At 57.8% G+C, this 20,908-nt stretch overlaps 1 protein-coding gene across 2 annotated transcripts in view; it reads right to left on the reverse strand.

Moving 5' to 3' along the window:
• CBFA2T3 (CBFA2/RUNX1 partner transcriptional co-repressor 3) overlaps window positions 1-20,908 on the reverse strand; it is a 60,249-nt gene that overhangs the window by 25,666 nt on the left and 13,675 nt on the right. For both annotated transcript variants that reach the window (XM_054588962.1, XM_054588961.1), the window contains exon 2: window positions 1,434-1,586. In XM_054588962.1, the coding sequence (XP_054444937.1) occupies window positions 1,434-1,554 (121 nt within the window). In that variant the 5' untranslated portion in view covers window positions 1,555-1,586. The remainder of the gene's footprint in view (window positions 1-1,433; window positions 1,587-20,908) is intronic.

A 20,908-nucleotide genomic window follows, 5' to 3' on the forward strand; every position in this document is an offset into this window, starting at 1 on the left:
CAGTGTCTGTGATGCATGGGGACCTTGCCTCAGACCTGGCAGAAAAGGAGAGCTGGAACCTTCTGTGCTAGGTGAAGGTGCAGGGAAGGGTGTTTGGTCACCAAGCTCCTACTGTGTGCTGGGATGTCCCTGCTTCCAGGCTGCTACACGTGGAATCAGCCCCATTTATCAAACCCAGGCTTGGAGGGGTCAGGAGACTGGCATAAGCCAGCATAGTACAAACAGGGGGCCAAACGTGACCCCACCGCCAATGCCTTTTTCCTGAGGGAGCCTGGGCCTCGATGAGGCAGGATCTGGCCTTGGGAGGCAGAGCCAGCGCCCTTTATGTCCAGGTACAAAGGGGTCCAGGCCGGGCCCTGCGGTCTTCCCCAGGCTCTGGGCCCTGGCTAGAGGCAGCAGCTCTTACTTCCCAGTCCAGTGGGGACTGGGAGCCACAGGCTAAGGAGTCCAAGGCTCCTGCGTCCCCCAGAGAGGCTTCATTTGGGTTTCAAAGCCTGGGGCAGGGTCCCCAGGTGTGGGCTTCTGGCCTCTGAACGTAGGGGTGGCGGTGGCACAGGGATTCTCCCCATTGTCCACCAGAACCCTCAGGGCACACTGCTAAGCCCCTGGCCTTGGGGTCAGGGAGCACCATCCCCACACTGGCCCAAGCACAAGGGTTTCCTTCCTAACTGTTCAGGACCCAAAGTCACTGAATGCCCAGCTTCTGTGACTCTGAACCACCAGGACTCCAGCGGTGGTTGTGGGCTCCAAGATCCCTGAGCCGCTGTGAGTGCTGAGACCCCCCCACCTGGCCCTACCCAGAGCTGGTGAGACACCACCCGAGGGCCTGTTCTACCCACCATGGTGCTGGGAGCCGCGGCCCTGCTAACCCCAGGCTCTGGCCAACCCGCCAGAGCCCCCGGTGTCTGAGCTGGTGTGGAGCTCCCCTAAAGCCAGAGCCATCTCTGATGAGCTCTCCGGCAGGGTGCAGGCCTGACTGAATTCGCCTGTACTCTAGTAACCTGCTCGTACTCTGCTATCCGACCGTGCCTGCGTTCCAAATACAACAGCTTACTTGGATGGAACGCTCACGGTGTGCTGGCCTCTGGGCAAGAGCTTCTGTCTACTCACCTGTATTCACAGTAGCTGGGTGAGGCAGGGGCTACGGCCAGCCTTGCTTTATAGATGAGGAATGCCAGGCCCCGAGAGGCTAAGTAGCTAGCCCAAGTGCACGCACACCTACAGAGCAGAAGAGCTGGGATTTGGACCTCAAAGCTCGGCCTGAGCCATGATGAGATCCTCCCTCTCAAGGGCCTATTGGTGGGTGTCGAAGGGTTTAGGGTGGAGGGACCATAGCCCTGACTCTTTTTGCATGAAACAAGGTTTGGTGCCTCAGATGACCTGAGGGCCCCCAGAGGCACCCCTTCACGCTGCCCGGCCCCGGAGTTACTCACTTGTGTGGGGCGCGAAGGAGGGATGCCGCGTGGTGCCCTGGGAGGCAGAGGGTGGAGGGGGTGGCATGCTGGGGGGCGTGGACCGGGGCTGTGTCTTCACCTCAGCGGGGGAGTCGGGCATCGCTGCAGCCTTCTTCTCCTTCCTGTCCGCTGCTGTGGTGAAGGTGGGGGGAGGGGAGAAAAAGAGAAAGCCGGTGAAGCAGGCGGAGAGGGAAGGGGTCAGCACCTCCCCAGCCCCACTTAGGGCCTGGCCAAGGTCCCTCCACCCACCACCAGCAGCTGGGTTTGGGCCAGGTGAGGGACACCCCACTGGACCCAAGGCAGCTCCTGCCTCTGCCCACAAAACCCGGCCCAGTCCCAGGGCCTGACCAATTCCAGATAAGCCCCAGGTGTGTTCCCAGGTGGCTGACATTCCAGCCACCTGGACCAGAGGGTGGGTTTGGGTCAGCCCATTTCAGGCAGGCTGGAGGGTGCAGCTGCAAGAGCCCTGGGCAGGCCAGAACGGGTGGAGGTCCTCACTGGAGCGGCGGGTGGCCCTGGGCCTGCAGACCAGGGAGCCGGACAGTACCCCCTGAGGCAGCCTCTACCAGTACTTCCTGAAGGGCCTGTTCAGACATACGCGCCAGCCTCCCTGCCCCCATTTCTGATTCAGCAGGTGAGGGGAGGGCCCGAGAATATGCATTTCCATCAGGGTCCCAGGTGAGGCTGCTGCAGCGAGTTGGGCCCCACTCAGGCCGGCCTGGGGAGGTTTCTAGGAGATACTGGGTGGTAGGAACCTCAATTTAACCATCTCCTCATCCTGGGTGATTCCTGGGAGCAGCCAGGCTGGGGACATCATCAATTTCAGGCCATTTGAGGCCTGGCTAAATGGACCAGGGGTTGTAGCCCTGGACACTGTGTCAAGAGTCCCACGTGGTCAGACGTGTGGAGAAGGGGTGGAAGTGGCGAGACCAAGCCTGGGGAGGGGCCTGAGCCCCTGGCTCCACAAAGCAGGACCCAGGGGAGAAGGCCTGCGTGCATCTGACACATACCCGGAGCCACAGCTGTTTAGGCATCATTTGCAGGTGAAGAAGGGTGAGCACTGGGCCTCCCCCTACATCTCAACACAAGGTCAGCCAGGGCCCAGGCAAGCTGCAAAGACCTGGGAGCGGCGGCTGGGATTCCGGGTGGCCCCGCTGCTCAGGGCTGTCGAGATGGATGTTCTTTCTTTCCCTGTTACATGAAGAGGCGCAGCCCACAGTGTCCTGAGCTCAGCTTGCTAGTGCCGATGGGCGTCTCCCCTGGGCCAGGGACGAGGTGGGGCAGAAGCACTGTCAGGCTCAATAGCCCTCAGCAGTCACTATGCAATTATAGTTCTTGTCTCCTCTGCTCTCCCCCCACATTCTCCCTCCTAGAGGCCCCCCATGATCAGGGGGGTGTCAGGGCAGACACATAGACACACGCATGTGTCTGGGGCGGCCCGCCTTTGGGGATGATGACTAAAAATGCTAACAAATGGCATTTACCATTATTTCATGCCTAATACTGTGCAAATCTCCCATCATCTGCCCCTACCTCCCCCTTCACAGAGTGGAGGTGCCCACCCATCTGCAGCACTGGGGAGGGGCTCTCAGAGTTCTCCTCGCTCCAGGGCCCGTGGGGTGAGAGCAAAGCCCCCTCCCTGACGGGCCCCATGGAGGGGAAGCAGCCAGAACCAGCAGCTACCCAGCCTCGCAGCACCTGCTGTCCACTCAGCTGCAATTGCTGGCCTCCCTCCCGCCGGGCGCCCTGCCCCCCTTCCCCACAGCCCGCCTGTCAGGAGTCTGATGGCCGGGCACACGTGCATCACAGCTGTGGGGCCCATCAACACCATGCGGGCTGCAGGGCCAGTGGCCAATCCCCGGTGACAACCAAAGAAGGTAAGCGTGGCTGGCCGCCATGGACCTTGGGCCACCCCTATGGGTGCAGACTGTCCTGGCCAGCCCTTCATCTGACCAGGCCACCCCAGGGCAGGCAGTCCCACCAGCACACTTGGAAGGGTGTTCAGAAGCCAGGCTGGGACACGGGACGAAGGGCCTGTTCCGACTTTCCAAAGCCCTTCCACACTGGGGCTTGGCAGGAGCCTCAGAGATCAAACAGACCAGAGAGGCAGATAAAGGAAAACCCCGCTGGGGAGGGGTGGGGGGACCCTGCCAGGGCCACCCCAGTGAACTGGCACCCCTTATGCGGTGCCTGTTTAACAGCCTCGCGCTCAGGGAGAGGCAGAGGAAGGAGCCGGGCGGGACCAGCCTGACACGGTGCGCTGTCTTCACAGCCCTGGAGAAATGGACTCTGGGCATTCTCATCCCTCGATGCCTGCTGGGACCTGAGGATGGAGCAGGTGCGCTCCGCTGGTGCCCAGCGACCTCCTTTGGCAGAAAAGGAAAGGGAGACAGGCCCAAGGCCATCCGTTTACTTAGGAGAGAACGCGGGTCCTGCTCTCAGCACTGGACAGTCATCGCTCCCTTTATTCTCACCAAAACACTGTTTTACAGGCACAGAGCACACAGGGCACATAGCAAGTATGGGTACATCCCTGCAGAGTCACATGGGTCTGCAGGGTTTCAGAGCCCCGTTGTCACCTTCCTTGCAGAAGAGGCATCAGGTCTGGGATTCACACCCAGGTTGACGGAGGCGGCAGGGGGGAGGCTCCTGAGGTCTGAGTGTGGTGGGAGCCCCGCATGGGACCTCATGAGCCTTTCTTGAATCTCGTTTGAGTCAGCTCTGTGACCTAGGGCACGTCGCCTCACCTCTCTGGGCCTCTCTACTCCTCTATAAAGGGGGCAAAGACAAGGACTTTCCACTGGGCAGGCGGGAGGGTAGATGAGAAGATCAGGTGAAGAGCCGGCGCATGCGAGCACTCAGTGAAATTCAGCAAAGGTTTATAGAGTAGCTCACGCATCGGGACCCTGCTCTTGAGGCCGCCCTCGGCACAGACCCTGCCCAGAAGGCAGAAAACGGCGAGGGCCCCGGGGGAGCAGTGGTGGTGTGGAGGTGGCGAGGGACAGCATCTGTGGTCAAGGAACAGAGAGCACAAAGGCCAGAGGCGAGGGTGTTTGGGGCTTTAGTTGTGCAGGAAATCAGGAAGGAAGGTCAGCGAGGGCTGGGCTGGCGAGGGAGGACTGGCTGCATGGCAGCGGGAGCGGGTCTGGGGTGTGCACGTCGCTTCTCTGGCCTAAATCCCTTCAGCAGCTTCCATGCACGTGGGGCCTCACCAGGCCTCACCAGGCTTATGTGGCCTGAGGGCAAAGCAGGTGCCTCTCCAGGCTCTAAGGAGTCACCAGAGAGGGCTAGCCCCATTCTCCTGGTGCCAGCTTCCTGCCCCACCCCCTCCAAGGCCTCACGCTGACTAAGCCAAGGTTGCTCTGCGGGCCCCCAGACCCACTGGGAGGCTCAGGCCCCTGGCAGCTCTCACACGGCCTTTCTGCCCAGGGCAGCCAGGAGGAACCCTGTGCCCATAAGCCAGTGAGACCAGGAGCTGGCCGGGGCATGGGGGAGTACAGGCAAGGCACCCTACTCTGGGATGCTGGTGCCAGTGAGGGGTACAGCTGTCACTTCCCACCAAGGCTGCCGAGGGAGCCAGCACGAGCTGGCTCAGCAGGCAGAGCTCCCAGCAAGTCCAGACCACCGCCCGGAAAACCTGGGCCAGCCCCATGAGATGCTCCTTCCCTCCCCACTCTTGGTTCCCCCCATCCCCCGGCATCCACTCTCAGGTGTCCTCAGACCCAGGTGGAGCTGGGCCCACGCCCTGCACACCCACGCAGCATCTCGTTGAATCCCCACAGCCTCCCCATAAAGCCCTGTCAGGGACTGTGTGTTGGCTCCCCAAGGTCACCCGCTTGTGAGAGGCAGACTAGGCCGGCCTTGCCCATCATACCCCTGAGCTTGCACTGTCCCCTCTGGGCCCACCCAGGTCTCTGTTTCCCTGGCTTCAATTCTGGGGTCATCTTGGGACTCTTGGAACCCAAAGTGGGGGTCCCCATGAACATGCCCCCTTTTCAGGGGGCCCGGCTGCGGCAGGTCTGGGGTAGGGCCCAGGCAGCTGGACGTTTGTCTCGTAAGATTAACATACAATGTAACAGCTGCCTCCATACAGGGCTCACCAGGTGCCCCCCCGACACCAGCTCGCCTACCCCTTGGGTCAGAAGTGAAGCAACCCACAACACTGGCTTTTCCATATTCCAGCTGCTGGAGTCACTGTACCTTCACAGCAGGAGGCAGGTCCCACTATCACGCCCGTTTTATGGCTGGGGAAACAGGCTCAGAGAGGGCAAGGGACTGGCTCAGGGTCTCGGAGCCTGATGGACCGCAGGGCCTGTGCCTGGGGCATCCACAGCCCCTCAAGCTTCCTGAGCTCCACAGCCACCGAGGAGATCAGAAAGTTCAATTGCCAGACCAGCGGGCTCCGATCCCGCGCTGCTCGGGACATGGGACGGGCAGCTGCCTCCGGCTTGCGGTTAGAGGCAGGAGGCCCATCACTGCTGAGTCAGTGGGCGATGCTCCAGGTGCCCAAACTGGGCAGGCGAGTGCGAGGACCATCTCCCCAAGTGCACGGGGCTCTCTCCAGATCGCAGAGCACCCAGGGAAGGAGCAATGAGACCCAGCCCCCAGCATCCCCGCGCCACTCCCAGCCCTGTCGGCAGCCAGGGGGCGAAGCTGGTGTGCCCAGGATGCTGACCAACAGGGGCACCCTGGTTCTTTCTTTCTAAATGTCCCATCAGGCCCAGCTTTGCAAGTGCAGAAACCTGCTTAGTGAAATGAGGGCCTAACCCCACAGGAGCTCAGAGCCTTGTCACCTGACACTGTGGGTCCCATCAGCCCTCCTGGGGCCCTGCACGGTGTCACAGCCAGAACAGTGGTCTTGTACTGACACAGGTGGGGCACAACTCTGGGGGTGCCAGGCCCCTCACCCTGTGGCCCTGGCCCCGAGGTAAGCAGTAGGGAGGTGAGGGACCTGTAGTACCAGTGAGCCCCAAGCGTATGGAAAGGAACATTTGTTATGCAATGAGGCCGGCCAGCCGACTTGTGTAGCGTTCCCACAAACCCTCGGAGGCAGAGAGTGCTCCTCACCGTCTTACAGATGGGGAAACTGAGGCACAGAGAGGCTCAGAGACCTACCCAGCTCAGAGCTGAGAAGGGGGCTGGACGTAGACCAAGTGTCTCACCCATCTGCCCACAAGGCCTGCTGTTCAAGGTGCCTTTCCTCCCTCATTCGCGCCTTCTGACTGTCTGTCGCCCTACATGGCCTTCCTTTGTTGTCTTTCCCACCGTGAGTCCACAAAGGATGGGGGCCTGCTGAGAGGTGTTTTGCTATCGGTCTGAGTGTGCAGCGGCCAATTCGCAGCATCCTAGGGAGTGAGCGGGCAGGGGGCGGGCAGAGGCGCCCTGGCCTCCCCAGCCCCTGGGACCTGGGCTTCCTCCTCTAGCCCCACTGCCACAGCTCCCCACCCCCTGCCCCGCTGCTCCAGCACTAAAGAACATTCCCAGACCCTGTGCTCCCAGGGCCCGTGGGACACCCTGTCTTTCCCAGACGGCGTATCCAGTTCCCAGCTAAATGTCACTAATCCACTGACAGAGGAAGCAGCGCTCCAAGGCCAGGCGGAGTCGGTGGGAAAGAACACGGAATGTGCCGGAACAAGCCGCCCCATCCATCACTGTCCGTATCCGCCTGTGGTTCCCAGCCCGCCTTGCCTGGCTGAGAACTGGCCACAGCCCAGCGCTCCCAGCCCTGGGGTTCTAGAACCCTATGCAGGAGGAGGACCTGCTGGCATCAACACAGCTCACCTTCCTGGCTTTGCTCTCCTCAAATTCCCGTTGCTGCTGAAATGACAAGCTCCTGCTTTGATCTTTTATAGTCTGATTTCTGCTGCTACCTCATTTGACTCTCACAAAAGCAGTGGGATGTAGGAAGGTGGCAAGCGATGACAGGTAATAACAGGTATCGCAGCTTTTGCTGCCTCAGGCCCTTTGCACAGGTACTGACAGGTAACAAAGTCAGGGCCCTGACCTTAGCACCCCGCATGAACCACTTCATCCTGTGAGGTGAGCAGGTGAGGAAACTAAGGTACAGGGTGGGGAGGTCCTGAAGCCAGGCTGTCTGGCCCCAGGTGCCACTCTTTCTGCGGGGTCTTGGGACACAGTCCTGTGTGGAAACTGAGTAGGTGCTGCTCCCGTGGCCTGGCTGTCCTGGGGCGGACACAGCTCTACCCCAGGCCCCTTTCTGGGAGCTGACCTGCAGGCAGGGGCTCCGGAGGCCCACGGGAGTCTGGGGAGGGGCCCCAACGGTTTCGGCCTCTCCCAAGTTCCCAGCATTCTGGAGAGGCCGGCCTCCGAAATGGTGAGTGAATGAGCAGAAGCCTTTCCCAGGGCTGCCAGGCAGTGGGCAAGCTTGGTGCGGGGGTCCTGCACTCGAAGAAGAACACTGTGCCTCAGTTTCCTCCTCTGTAAACCAGCGGAACACGGGGCTTGGCGGGGATTCTGGGCATTCTGCCCCCAGTCTCAGCTTCCACATCTGTAAGGAGGGGTAAGGAGAGAGCACTACACATGCCCAGGAACAGTCACTGACGATCTCAGCGACTCCGATGGTGGTGAGGACAGAAGGAAACGAACGTTGTAACCGTTGTCCCGTTATTTTCCTTTTACATCTTGCGCATACCACATGCTCTTTGTAGGGAAAGTGCAGATGAGCAAAAGGAAGGGAAGCCCCTCGGTGAGGCTGTCGGCTAAGACCATGCTCATCGCGTTCTCCACATGTAGGTGAGACTGACAAGATGTGCCCACCATCCCCACCATCTCCTGAGAGGTGAGGGCTCTGCAGGTGGGTGGGGAGCAGAGCTGGGAACTGGGCTCCAGTCTCTGAATTCCCAGCTTCTGCCTCCGTGGGCAGCGGGCCACTACCCTGAAGCTCCTGCCAAGGTAAACCCGCCTGCACGACTTCCTTGGGAACCAGAGTGGTAAGCGCCCTCTAAGGCACATTCCTAGACAAGCAAAGGTGGCTGCCTTGCACCTCAGCCAGTGCCCCGAGAACCCACAGGGTCCTTTGAGACTGGCTGTCCCCCCTGCCCGCATCTCCCACACTCCCCCCTCACATGCTTAGCTGCTCCTGCCTCAAGTCTTTGCATTGGCTGTTCCCTCTGCCAAGAGTTCCTTCCCCCAGACACCTGGAGGTCTGCTTGCAGCCTCCACGTCTTTGCCCAAATGCAAAACTGAGAGTCCAGGACAGTACCAGGCACACAGTAAGTGCTAAACAAATATTTGTTGCATTATGACCAAGGGGACCCAGGGAGACAGTCCATCAACGCAAGAGTGTTCCATGCCTCGTGACCCCATGGGCTGCCTTTTAGCAGACGTGAGTCCTGACCCCTCTACCTCAGTCCATCCCTAAACACTGCCACCTCCCCAGGCACCTTCTCTGTGTGGCAAAGCCCTGACCCAGGTGGGAGCCAGGGGTAGGGAGGTCAGTGGTTCATCCAAGACCACCGCTCAATGAGGCTGCCTGGCTCAGAGTTCTGACTCCTTGACACGGCTGTGCCCCGCCAGGATTTGCATGCATCCACCCATCCACCCATCCATCCATCCATTCATGGACCTCTTATTACAATGGTCCTCGGTCCTCCCAGGCCTGAAGCTCCTGACAATTACAAATAACCCTGACACCCCCACGGGCCTGTCATCAAACTCATGGAAAAGATAGAAAGTGGGAGTGCGTTTGAGGAGAAATCAGGCCAAGTCGTGCAGTGAGGTCACACAGGCGTGAGGGCGTCCCTCGCGGGCAGGGCGAGGCGGGCTGCACTGCCAGTCCGCGGGGACCCATCCCCAGAGCGGCCAGAATTCAAGATGCAAAGGGGGTGCGGTGAGAGAGTGGGAGCCAGATCTCCCTCACGGAGGCGGGGGTGTTTGAGCCTCCAAACCTTTGCTTAGGCCCCTAGAATGCCTTCCCTCCTCCCCTCGAGGCCTTCCTGGAGGGTCAGCGGGGGCTTCTCTCCTGGGCCCTGTGGTCCACTCACAGCTCCTGGGCCCTGGGTGTCTCAAGAGAGCCGGGTGATCTCCCCACTGAGAGCAAACTTCCTGCAGGGGGCGGGACGCCCCGACTCTTCTAGACCCTCTTGATGGGAATAAATGCAGGAAAAGTGAGGCTGGAGCCCCTAGGCAGCAGCCCTGTCTCAGAGGGTTCTGTGAGCGTAGGTGGCAGGGGGCTCCCAGGCTGGGGCAGCGGTGAAGCGATGTGGAGGGGCTGCCTGTGTTCAGGGCAAACCGAGGACATTGGTGTCCCCCACATCCAGATGGATGGGTCTGACCAGGAGGGACCCATCCCTCACTCCCCAAGACCAATGTCAGAGGGACACTCATCTTTGATCCCTGGCAAAGCAGGGGATTTGGGGGGTGGTGCAGCCTAATGAGTTCCAGGCACTGGAACTTGAATTACTTCGCACATCTGGTTTCTATTAAGGCCTCCGCCACCCAATGAATAAGTAATAATATAAAAACACAGGATTAGTATTTTCCCTAACGTTGGCCCAGCCAGCCCAGCCCTTCCCGGTCCTTGGGGCCTGACCCGGGTGGGCTATTCTTCTGCCTGCCACGACCCCTCCCACAGTACTAAGCCACCCTGGGCTGCCTGGTCCCAGGGACGCCGACTCCTAAGCCTGTGGGTGATGACTGCGAAGGTTGCCGGTCCCCATGGCAACAGTGTGGGACCAGGAGTCAGGAAACCTGGGTTCCCATCCTTCTCTGACCAACTACTGTGAACTTGGGGAAACTAACCCAGCTTGCCTCTGAGCCTCGGTTTTCCCATTGGTAAAATGGGGCCTGCAACTCCTGCTTCTCAGAGGGTCTTAAGCAAGGAACCCAGGAGGGCTTCAGGAACTGGAAGCCACCTGGCTCCAGCCCTGGGGGGCAGGTTCTGCTTGGCCTTCCTCCTCACCCATCCCAGCCTCTCAGCAGAATGTCAGTGGCCTTTCTCCTCTGGGCCTGAGTCTCTCACCTGTAGAATGGGGGTGAGAACAGATCCCACCCCACAAAGCAAAGGCGGGGCAAAACTCGCTGATCCACAGAAAGCGTCCCGCATGCGTGGGGCACAGAGGAGACCCTGCTGCGAGGTCCCAGAAGAAAGGGTCTGTCCTCAGTGTGCGTGCTCGCCATTGATTTTAAATAGTCTCTTTCTGTGCCTGGCTCTGACACCCCTCCCTCATTCAACTCTCCTGACAAAGCCCTGAGTGTTAAAGCCCTGAGTTGGAAATGGGGAAACCGAGGCACAGATTAGTGGCATCACTTGCCCCAGGCACACGGCTGTCACACAGCAGATCCCACCATGTGTGTCAGCTCTGAGGCAGATGTTCCCAGCTGGCCGGTGGCAGAGCCTGTCTCTCACTATGGATGTGCTCAGAGCCTGCCCAGAGGGGTGGCAGCGAGCCTCTGTCCAGTGCTGAGAGAGTCCACAGTGTCCCAGGGCAGAGGGGAGCCCCCTCGCAGATACAGAGGGGGCAATTTGCAGTGGCCAGGCTGCCCCGCCATCACGATGTCCTGTCAGTGGGGAAGGGAGCTGGCATGCCTGGGTGGGACGGTCCCTTCTGCCACCGAGATGCTGCAAAACTGGAGCAGACCCCGTCTCAGCAGAACTCCCCTCCAGCGGGGCCCACCCACCCGGGCCTACCCACCCCTTTTGAACTGGAAAAGCACAGCGGTTGCACCTACAGATGAGCCTGGGGCTCATTCAAGGAGCTGGAAGACGGGGCAAAACTGCTGGACGGGTGGCAGTCGGACCGAGCGCACCCTCCGCGCCTCCCGTGCTCTGTCTGCCCTACAGACCCTCCCGCCCAGCACACGCTCTTGTCCTGCGCGCTCGGAGCCTCTGCCCCTGCAGGAACGCTTCCCCCTCATCTTCATAAGGCTGCCTCCTTCTCATTGCTCAGGTCCGGCCTCAAATGTCCCTCCTCAGAGCAGCTTTCCCTGCCCACCCAAGTCAAAACTGCCCCACCCAGTGCTTCCTGCTACACCACCCACTTTTACCTGCACTGGTCAGCACCTATAATCAGTCATTGGCTACATTGGTCCTCGTGTCCACTGCCTGTCTTCCCAGCGACATGGTCTTGTCTTTCTGTGCACTGGCTCCAGGCACAGCCCAGAACAGTTGCCTGATACTTAGTAGGTGCTCCATGGAGTTTGCTGGCTGACCACTAAGGAAGAGAGTGTGTCCCACCTGCCCTCCGCTGCCCTGGATGCCATCTATGCATGTTTGAGAGTTCGGCTCACTGTGGTGGGAAGGGGTCTGGGCTGGGCTTGGGTGAGGGCCTGCGCCCCTGCCAGTGGCGCCTTCAAGCAGCTCCCCTGAGTAAATGGGAAAGACACCCCTTCATGGTGTCTGAGGATCAAGGAACAGTTGGAGTCTAACCCACAGCAATGAAGCTTGGTTACGGCTACTAAGATCCCCTCCACCTGTGAGGTCAATGCATTGCAACGTGGCTTCAATTCTTTGCTCTTCCTGACCCATACCCCTTGCAATGTGACTGCAGCTCTACCCATCCAGAGGTAGAGTTGCCTTCCTGCCCTTGGGTCTGGGCTGGCCCTGGGGCTTGCTGTGCCTACTAGGATGCAGTGGAAGTGGCGTCAGCCAACTGTGAGCCTGGACATAGAGGCTGGCTGTCAGCTCCACTTGCTCTCTTGTTGATGACCCTCCTGCTGGATGGTGAGACACACGTGGGGCAGTTGTTCCAATTGTCCTAGCTGAGGCCCCAGTCAGGTGGGGGCCCCAGCCACAATCAGCAAAGCTGCTGATCAGGAGCCCACAGCTGACCACAGTCCCAAGAGCAAGCCCAGCCGGGACCAGAGCTACCCAGATGAGCCTGCCTAAACTGCCAGCCTAAAGAACTGTGGGCCAAATAATGGTGGTTGTTTTAAGCCACTAAGTTTTGGGGTCATTTGTTACACAGCAGTAGATAGCACATACATTTTGGCACTTAGAACTACAATGTATTAGAGATGGACGGGAGCTTAGAGACCAACCAATCAGAACTTTGATGGCAAATTGAAGTTGAATCAGGGCCCCACTCCTCCCATGGTGGTGGCTTGGCATGGACAAACAAATCCACCTTAGGAAACATGTTCAAAGGATATCATCAGGATGCCTGGCAACAGTTACCACATGGATGTGAACAATCTTCAGCATAGCATTATTTATGAGAATGAAAAACAGGAAACAAATAAGATGACCTCAACAGAGGGCTGGTTAAATAAACTGGTCAAATCAATACTATGGAACCTTGAAAATCATGCTGTAGGTATATTCACTTTGGAAACTTTTTCAGTATCTACCAGCCTATACTATCACGCACCCCACTGCACACTGGTTTTACTCCTAGGCCCAGAACAAACAGATATATATCAGCAGCAAGAAACAAGAGTGTTCATCAGCCACCTTGTCACAAAGGCCTAAAGGCCTTTTGGACATCAAATGCCCATCCAGAGTTGAAGAGCCACAAGTCATGGCAGGTACACACAGTGGAATGCTATACAGCAAAGAAAAAGGAGAGATACAACATGCACCTACATGGATGCATCTCACAAACATGCAGCTGAGTGGTTGACTCCAGACCCCAAGCAGGACATGCAATGTGTTTCCATTTATATGAAGGTCAGAAACAGGCAAACTGGACTACGGTATCAGAGTCAGGAGGGGGTTCCCCTGACAGAGGGGTGGGGATCAGGGCCTGGCGGCAGGGCGGGTAATGTTTGTTATTTGGAACAGTTTATGAAGTTCAAGCTGCACACTTTTCTGTGTATGTATTATGTTTAACATCCCCACTTACTAACAAAAACGATGCTATAATAGATGGAATATTATCTAATGATATGGAAAAGTGACCCATGAGTGAGAATCAAAAAAGGTGGCAAAAGCATGTAATTCCATCTTGTAAGTAAATATATACACAGAAAAATGACAAGAAACGAACTGTGACCGTGATTCCCAGTTAGAAAGCGAGTTCAGAGCCATTATATTCTTGCTGGTGTCTTCAAGAACGGTCTGGGGTTTTGGCTGGGCCATGGAGCCCAGCGCTCTGACTGACCACCGATGCCCCAGTCCCTTGGACCTGAGCCCCAAATGGTTCCAGAGTCCAGTCTTCTGGGCATTGAGCAAAGAGTTAAAAGGTGGGGGAGGGTGGAGAGCTTAAAGTGCTGGAATGAAACCCTTCCCTGCTCTCCAAAGGGCAGCAAACACGATCCAGATGTCAGGCTGCTCACCCTGAAGCCAGCACACAAAGGAAGCACATTCCTCACCCAGCTGCTGGGGCTGTGAGCTGCGGGGGAGGCGCCCGACATCTGGGCCCCTGCTGCAGGAGGGGGGCTGCCAGGCTGGGGGAGGGGCAGCGAAAGTGGGGGACGCCCTCCTCTCCCAGCACTGGTCCTGGTATTCTGGAGTCCCCTCTCTTCCCCTATGCACATTGCCACCAAGGGGAAGTGGCCCATCTGCACTGGTGCACCCAGCTGAGTGGGAATGGGGCTGACAATGAATGTGCTGGTGTGGCTGCCTGGGTAGGTGCGCACAGCGGGATGGGGGTACATATAGAGAGAGAAGTGGGTACGTAGGTGGTAGATGGACAGATAGGTGGGTGGGTGGGTGGGTGAATGATGGATGGATAGACAATGAGTGGGTTGGTGGATGGATAGGTGGATAGAGAGATGAGTGGATGGCGGATAGATGATGGCTGGCTGGCTGGAGGAATTTGTGAATGGATGGATGTGTGAGAGGGTGGGTCGATGGATGGAGGGGTAGGTGGGTGGGTGGATAGACGGGTTGATGTGTGGGTGAGTAGATGGGTAGTGCTGTGACCTACGTGTGACGGAGGTGGAGGCCCAGGCCACTACACACGGTCGTGCAGTAGTGGGAGAAGCCCACTTTGGGCTCTGACAAACCCGAGATCAGCTCCTGACCTCATCTTGGTGGCCATGGGAAAAGCTCCTTGCTTCTCAGAGCCTTGATTTCCTCCTGTGCACACTGAGGATGATGTTGTGAGGATTAACTAAGAGCCTGTTCAGTGAGCACCCCACAACCACTTTGTGCACGCACATGCACACACATGCGGGCACACACACTGCGAGGACTCGTTGCTGGGGGCTGCGGACTCCAGGATGGTGCCTCGCTTGGCTTGGGGACAAAGGCCTCCTGGAGTAAGGGACGTTTATGCTGAGATTTGAACAGAGTCCAGTGGTGAGTCTGTCTCCCACTAAGGGCTGCGACAGAGGGGCAGCATGTGGGAAGACAGCGTGTGTGTGGTGTCTACTCGTGTACTTCCTAAAGGGAGGGGATGTGATCCCAAGAAAGGTTGCAGAACACTCCTGAGAGACTTAAACGATGGTCTAATATGTGCACAGTACCTCTAGAAGGAAACAGAAACCGCGCCTGGGGAGAAGGGGAGCAAGACTTCCTTCTCCCTGCGTCCCCTTCTGTACCAGGCCCCCGTTTTAAACTACGCTCTTGATTTACCTTTGAATTGCTTGCTGCCCACCAGCACTGTGCACCCCCACGCAAGACGGAGACAATCACATTAAGTAACAGATAGATAAGTACAAACTGTCACATACATTAACAAACACACATTAGTATAGTTTACTTATTTTAAAAAGGGAATTGATGAAATCTAAGGAACGCACGGGGCCATGGATGCCGTCCCTGAGCTCCTGGTTGGGATAAAGCGGGACGTCCTACAGACAGCTCGGGCATGCGCCCTGGGCTGGGGCGGGGTCGGGGGTCAGAGAAGCTTCTAGGGAGAGGTGACGCAGCTGGGTCCTGGAGGCTGTAAAAACTGCACACCTGAAGAAAGGCTGAGGGGAAGGGCATTCCCAGCAGAGGGCATAGCTCAGTCAAAGGCAGGGCAGCTGGAACTCAGGAACAAACTGGGAGCATAAAGTTGTGCCTGCAGGTGAAGGTGGGGAGCGGGCAGGCAGGCCGGATGGAAGGTCCAGCCAGTCTGTGGAGGGTCTGGAAAACCAGGCCAAGCAGCGAGGATTTTCCTCTGCCGGCAATGAGGCGCCACGAAGGCTTAACCAATTCCCGAAATGTTTTCATTGTTTAAAAAACGTGCAAATTGGCTGCATATCACCTTGAACTCTCCAGAGAAATGCTGCCAAATTTTAAAATAATGCTGTTCATATGAATGCTAAATAATAATTAGGGACTGGCGGCCTATCCTGCACGTGTTTCTCCGAAGTGCCAGACGATTCTCCCGCCAGCCGCGAACGGCCCCCCCAGCGATAGGACCCGTCGGACCCAGTTCACCAGGGCTGTGTAACGGGAGGCACAGACACAGATGAGGGGTTGTGGCATCCAGGACACAGTGACTGTTTTGAGCCTTATGTCCTCCCCTGAAAGCTGGGGACACAAACCCCCACTGACGGGGCCTGAGGGGCTGCCGGCTACGATGTATCCGGTCTTCAAACACAAGCGGCTGAAACGGATTTTTAGAAATAACTTCCTGGGAAAGGCAGGGATGTGGAAAGGTGGTTTGCGCTGGTTTTGCTCCCAGGGTCATCCCTCGCCTTTTTCCTCCTCACTTTTATAAGGGTGACCCTTGAGCTGGTGAGACTGAGTTGTGGCAACTTCGGGCTCGCTGGCACCAGGTGGCGGTGCCTTGAGGCCTCCCCACAGGGAGCACCCTGCAGACCGAGGATGTGGGAAGGGGCACACGCACACCCAAATGCCCCTCTGTGTCCTCTCGGTTCTCAGACATTGAAGGTACTAACCAGGGACCGCCCTGACCCTGCATGCCCAGGGACGAAGCCAGACCGGTGAGAAGACCCCCCCAACTTTCGGAGCCCTAGGCCCATCTGCCCCGTCATCACAGGGTGGTCTTCCTGCCCTGCCTTCATGCTTCCTCTTGCAGAGAATGGGCGAAGGAAGCCCTCCAGGGGGCCACTCCCATGCTGGGGGCTTTTCAGCTAAGTCATGATTGGGGTCAAAGCTCATAGCACAGGGAGGCCATTACTGTCGTCGCTTCCCAGATGCTCAGTGAGACCAAGTCCTCACTGAAGTCACACAGTACTGGTCCAGGGCTGGAGTCCGAGGATTGACACGGGCACCGCCGGCCCAGCCTGGTGCTCACCTCTCCAGGTATCCGTGGCTGCAGGTGATTTTAGGGTGTAACCTCGGCCGCACCCAGGAGGCCTCACACCACCACCAGGAGGGGGTTGAGCCCCAACAGTCTCGGGGTGGCTGCTGATGACTCTCCTTGGGCATTCTGAGCTTGGCGCTCTGGGGCACTGACTTCTCAGGGCCTTTCTCCCTGATGGATTTGAGCGTTTCATCTTCTTGCCCCAGAAATTCCAGCTGTACCTCACGCAGAGGGCGCAGCCCAGACACCCCCACTGCAGGTGGTGCTGGGAGCTGCAAGAGCACCCGCAGCCCGCTCTTGGTGCAGAGCTTCCGTGTGTTTGCTCTGGACCTTGGGCCAAGTCTTTCACCTGTATCACCTCTTGTAAGAACCCCACGTTCAGAGAAGTCAGCGACGTGTCCTTGGTGAACCTGGCGGCCTGACCCCGGCCGGGACTATCACGATGACATAGGGAAAACCCACTCTTGGCAACGCTCCCCCAGCCAAGAAAGAGACGGGGGCAAGGAAACGGGCCCCCACTCCTCTGGTCCCCCCGCCCGCGGTCACCTCTGTTGACAGTTCTCATGGATCCTTCCAGATACTTCTGTGTCAATACAATCCTGTGCATGTTTACCCTTTAAGAAAAGGCAAACATGGGTGCCTACCCATCAGATGCTTCTGTTCCCAGTGTTGCCCGCACTCCACGATATATGTCTTTTCTGGTGATGACCTGGAGGCTGCACTCCGTGTCCTCATCTGTACGATGGGGATAACGATCTCTTCCCTTGAGTGTTAACGGGAGGGTCAAAGTAATGCTGTGCACACGCAAGCCTTACTACTGTGGCCAGGCATACAGTAAGGGCTAAATTAGTGCCCACCTACAAAGAGACACGCACTTGCTTTCTCGAAGGCCCTCCTCTGTGCTCTCCAGGCAGAGGGGCTCACCTGTCCTGCCCCTGAACCCAGGCGGTGAAAGCGCTGGGCCCTGCAAAGCCTGGGCAGGTCAGGCCCCAGGCCCACTGTTCTCGCTCAGCACAGGCTGACCCCGTGATATGCCGCCTTCGTCACTGAGCAGCTCTGGGCCAGCGCCGACTGACTGTGTGACGATGGATGGCCTACGTCTGAACTGTGCATCATGATCACAACGAGCAAGGTGGCCGTGTGCGTGATGGCGGGGTATGGTGGCCATCTGCAGGTATGGCTCCCCCGTGCAACACCAAGCTGCCAAAGATGCTACGGAGAAGGTAGGCCTTCCCTTCCCCACCCAGAGGGGCACCAAACTTGGCAGAACAGGGAACCCTGCCCTTTCCCAGCCCTGCTGGCGTCCCTATAACCTGGGAACAACACCTTCTTTCTCTGAATTTAAGGAAAACAGCCTCCTCTGGAAGCAAAGCTTTTAAACAGATGTTTCCTCTTGGCCTGAACCTCCCGCACCTCCCCCAGCCGGGCCTCCCCTCCAGGCGGGGCCTGCTCAGCTCTCATACTAGGCAGGGCGCAGGGGAGACCAAGTGATTTCAATTCTTCTTTTTCAGAAGGGGGAGGAAAATATTAAAAAAACGTGTTTTACAAGCTTGCCTTTGCCATTGTTTATGTAAACAGGTAAATTGTTTCCTGCCTCAATTAAAAACATCTGCCACATAAATGAATACCAATTAACTCATCCTGTTTTTAATTACTCTGTTAATTACACGCAGGCAGCAGAAAGGATGGCTGGAGTAGAGAAGCTGAGTGCCACCCCCCCCCCCCCAACTTGGCAAGGATCCTGAACGTGTCTGGCTCCTGGAGGGTGAGGGTGGCAGGGAGGTGGTGGCACCGTGCCAGCCGGGATTCCCCGAATCGGGGCTGCCGAGTGGGCTCCTCCGAGGGCCCTCCTACGTAGGGGGCCAGTTGGTCAAGAGTGTCCCGTGTCCTGGCTCACACCAGGGAGGGCGGGGCGCCTCTCCTGCTCGCTCTTTTTGCCCCCCTGCCTCCTGCCCCTCAGCCTCCTCCAGCCCCTGGACTCCGCCTTATGGCCCCGCTGTCACTGGAGAGGAAGGAGGGACCTTCAGGGCACCTCACTCATGTCCTGGCCACATTTTGCTGGGGCAGGGAGGCCGCTGGAGGGCTGGAGGCCTGGACCTCATCCAGCAAGGCCTGCCTTAGGAGAGAGGGAGCAGAGTCCCCCTAAGGGGCGCCGCTGCTCACTGAGCACCTGCTGAGGGCTCATGCAGTGTTGGACGGGGCTGGGAGCTTCCCGGGGAGCGTCCTCACCCAGGCCCTCGCACAGACGTGGCATTTGGCTTGTCCTTCCCCTCAGGCTTCACTGGGTTTGCCATGACATGGTCTCTCCTGTCTGCTTCACTGTCACCCAGGGCATGCAGGAGGCGCTCAGCACATGCTCACTGAGTGCGCCGGGCAACCTCACCCGTGAACACTCACTGAGCTCGCATTACTATCCCCATTTATAGCAGAGGCCAGGAGGACAACGACCCGTCTAGGGTCCCATCACCCATCCGTGCCTGCCAGAGCAGTATTTGAACCCAGAACTCCAATTCCAGGGCTTGTGGTGAGCGCACCATTTATATCACCGTGCGCCAGACTCGCACGCCGATGCTGCCCCAGGGAGTCAGGTGTGGGGTGGTCCCTCCAGTCTGCAAGTCTGACAGGTCCCAGGGGACCACACTTTGGGCAGTGGGCGCTCCATCTCTATGCCCCAGGTCTCTCCTCCTGGGGCACCTCCCAGTCCTTACTTGATCCAGATCAGGACACCCTCTCTCCCACAGACACATGTGGTTGTTGCTGTCCCCACCTTTGCCCTCAGGTTTCCACAGTTTATAGGTACTGAAGTGATCGGAGCTGGCTGGCCCTCAGAGCCCATCCAACCAGAGTAGCTAATAGGGTTCTGCTCACATGCAAGTCCAATCAAGCGGGCACCAGAGCTGCCCCCGAAGAAGGGTGCTGCCTCAGGCAGGTTAGTGATGTCTGCCACCGCCACTGGAGTGGGCAGAGATTGACTAGCCTTGCCTGCCACGAGCATCAGATTAATAGCATGAAAGGTACCCCACATATTGGTGAATTGGGATCCAGTCCACCCCTCACTTTGTAGATGAGAAACATGAGGTCCACAGTGTTCTAGGACAGTCTGCCTCTTCAACTACCCGTGGGTGTCTGCTCAGGGGGCTGTCTGCACCAGGGTCCTTCTCCGAGGGATGGGTCAACAATACACAGATGGACAGGCCAGAGTCCATCCCATGCCTGTCCCCGGGGCAAACCCCTTCACAGGCTGCTTGCATTCCTTAGACACCAGCTGTGAGCATCCGCCTGAAATTCTGTCCCAACTTTGGAGAGAGGAGAAGGGAAGAGCCTATGCTAAGTGGCCAACAAAATATTAACTCATTTAATCCTCCCAACAGCCCTGTGAGGTCATTCTGTTACACAATAACAGTGATGAAAAAGTAAAACACATTACATTCCCATTTTATAGATGGAACAACTGAGGCACAGAGAGGTGCAGTAACTACCCGAGGCACGCAGCTAGGAAGGAGGGCAAAGCCGTGGTTCTGACCCATCCGTGCAGCTCTGCCGAGACCCTAGTCTGAGCTCACACAGCTGCTTGGACCCGCTGTGGTCTCTCCAAATGTCAGGTCTCCCCAGTTTGGCAAATGGGGAGGGAGAGTCCTAGAGGAGAGCCGTACCATGCCCTAGACAGTGAGGGTTGGCTGTAGGCTGGTGAGGGGCGGGCACAACTTTTGAGTTTGTAGTCAGATGTTCCTTCTCTGTCTGGCCAGGGGCTATAAGTCGGTCCCTTTGCCTGGCTGGGCCTGAATTCTCCTCATTAAATGGGGAGACCCTCACGTCGGCCTTGAGGTGTGAGTGTGAGGGTTCTGGGGCTTTCCTGCAGCCCTCTCTGCCCTCCGCTCCCTGCTTGCCTCCCCTTCCAGGCGGGCCACCAAGCTGTATTGCTGCCCGTTGCCTGGCGATTTCCTGAGCCGCTGTAGGCCCGCCCTACTTGTGGTGGGGGGCCTTGCACCTTGAGACCTAGATGGGGCAGGGGCCTCTTTCAGACCTTCTGCAATGCATGTTTCCTTTCTTTCTTCTTCTTTTAATCCTCCCCTGAGGATATGTTTATAGATTTTAGAGAGAGAGGAAGGGTGGGGGAAGAGAGAGGAAGAGAGAGAGAGAAACATCTACCAGTTGCCTCCCATACACACCCCACTTGGGGCTCGAACCCACAACCTAGGTACGTGCTGTGGGTGGGGAGAAAACTCGCAACCTTTGGTGTAGGGGATGACACTCCAGCCAACTGAGCCATCCGGCCAGGGCAATGCAAGTTTCCTTTCAACACCCACCAGCCATTGTAAGAGACCTCCTTTCTCTGGGCCCTTTAAACCAATT

Source organism: Pteronotus mesoamericanus, unplaced genomic scaffold, assembly GCF_021234165.1.
Source record: "Pteronotus mesoamericanus isolate MK-2021 breed Mesoamerican mustached bat unplaced genomic scaffold, CSHL_Meso_final scaffold_165, whole genome shotgun sequence".
Lineage (NCBI taxonomy): Eukaryota > Metazoa > Chordata > Mammalia > Chiroptera > Mormoopidae > Pteronotus > Pteronotus mesoamericanus.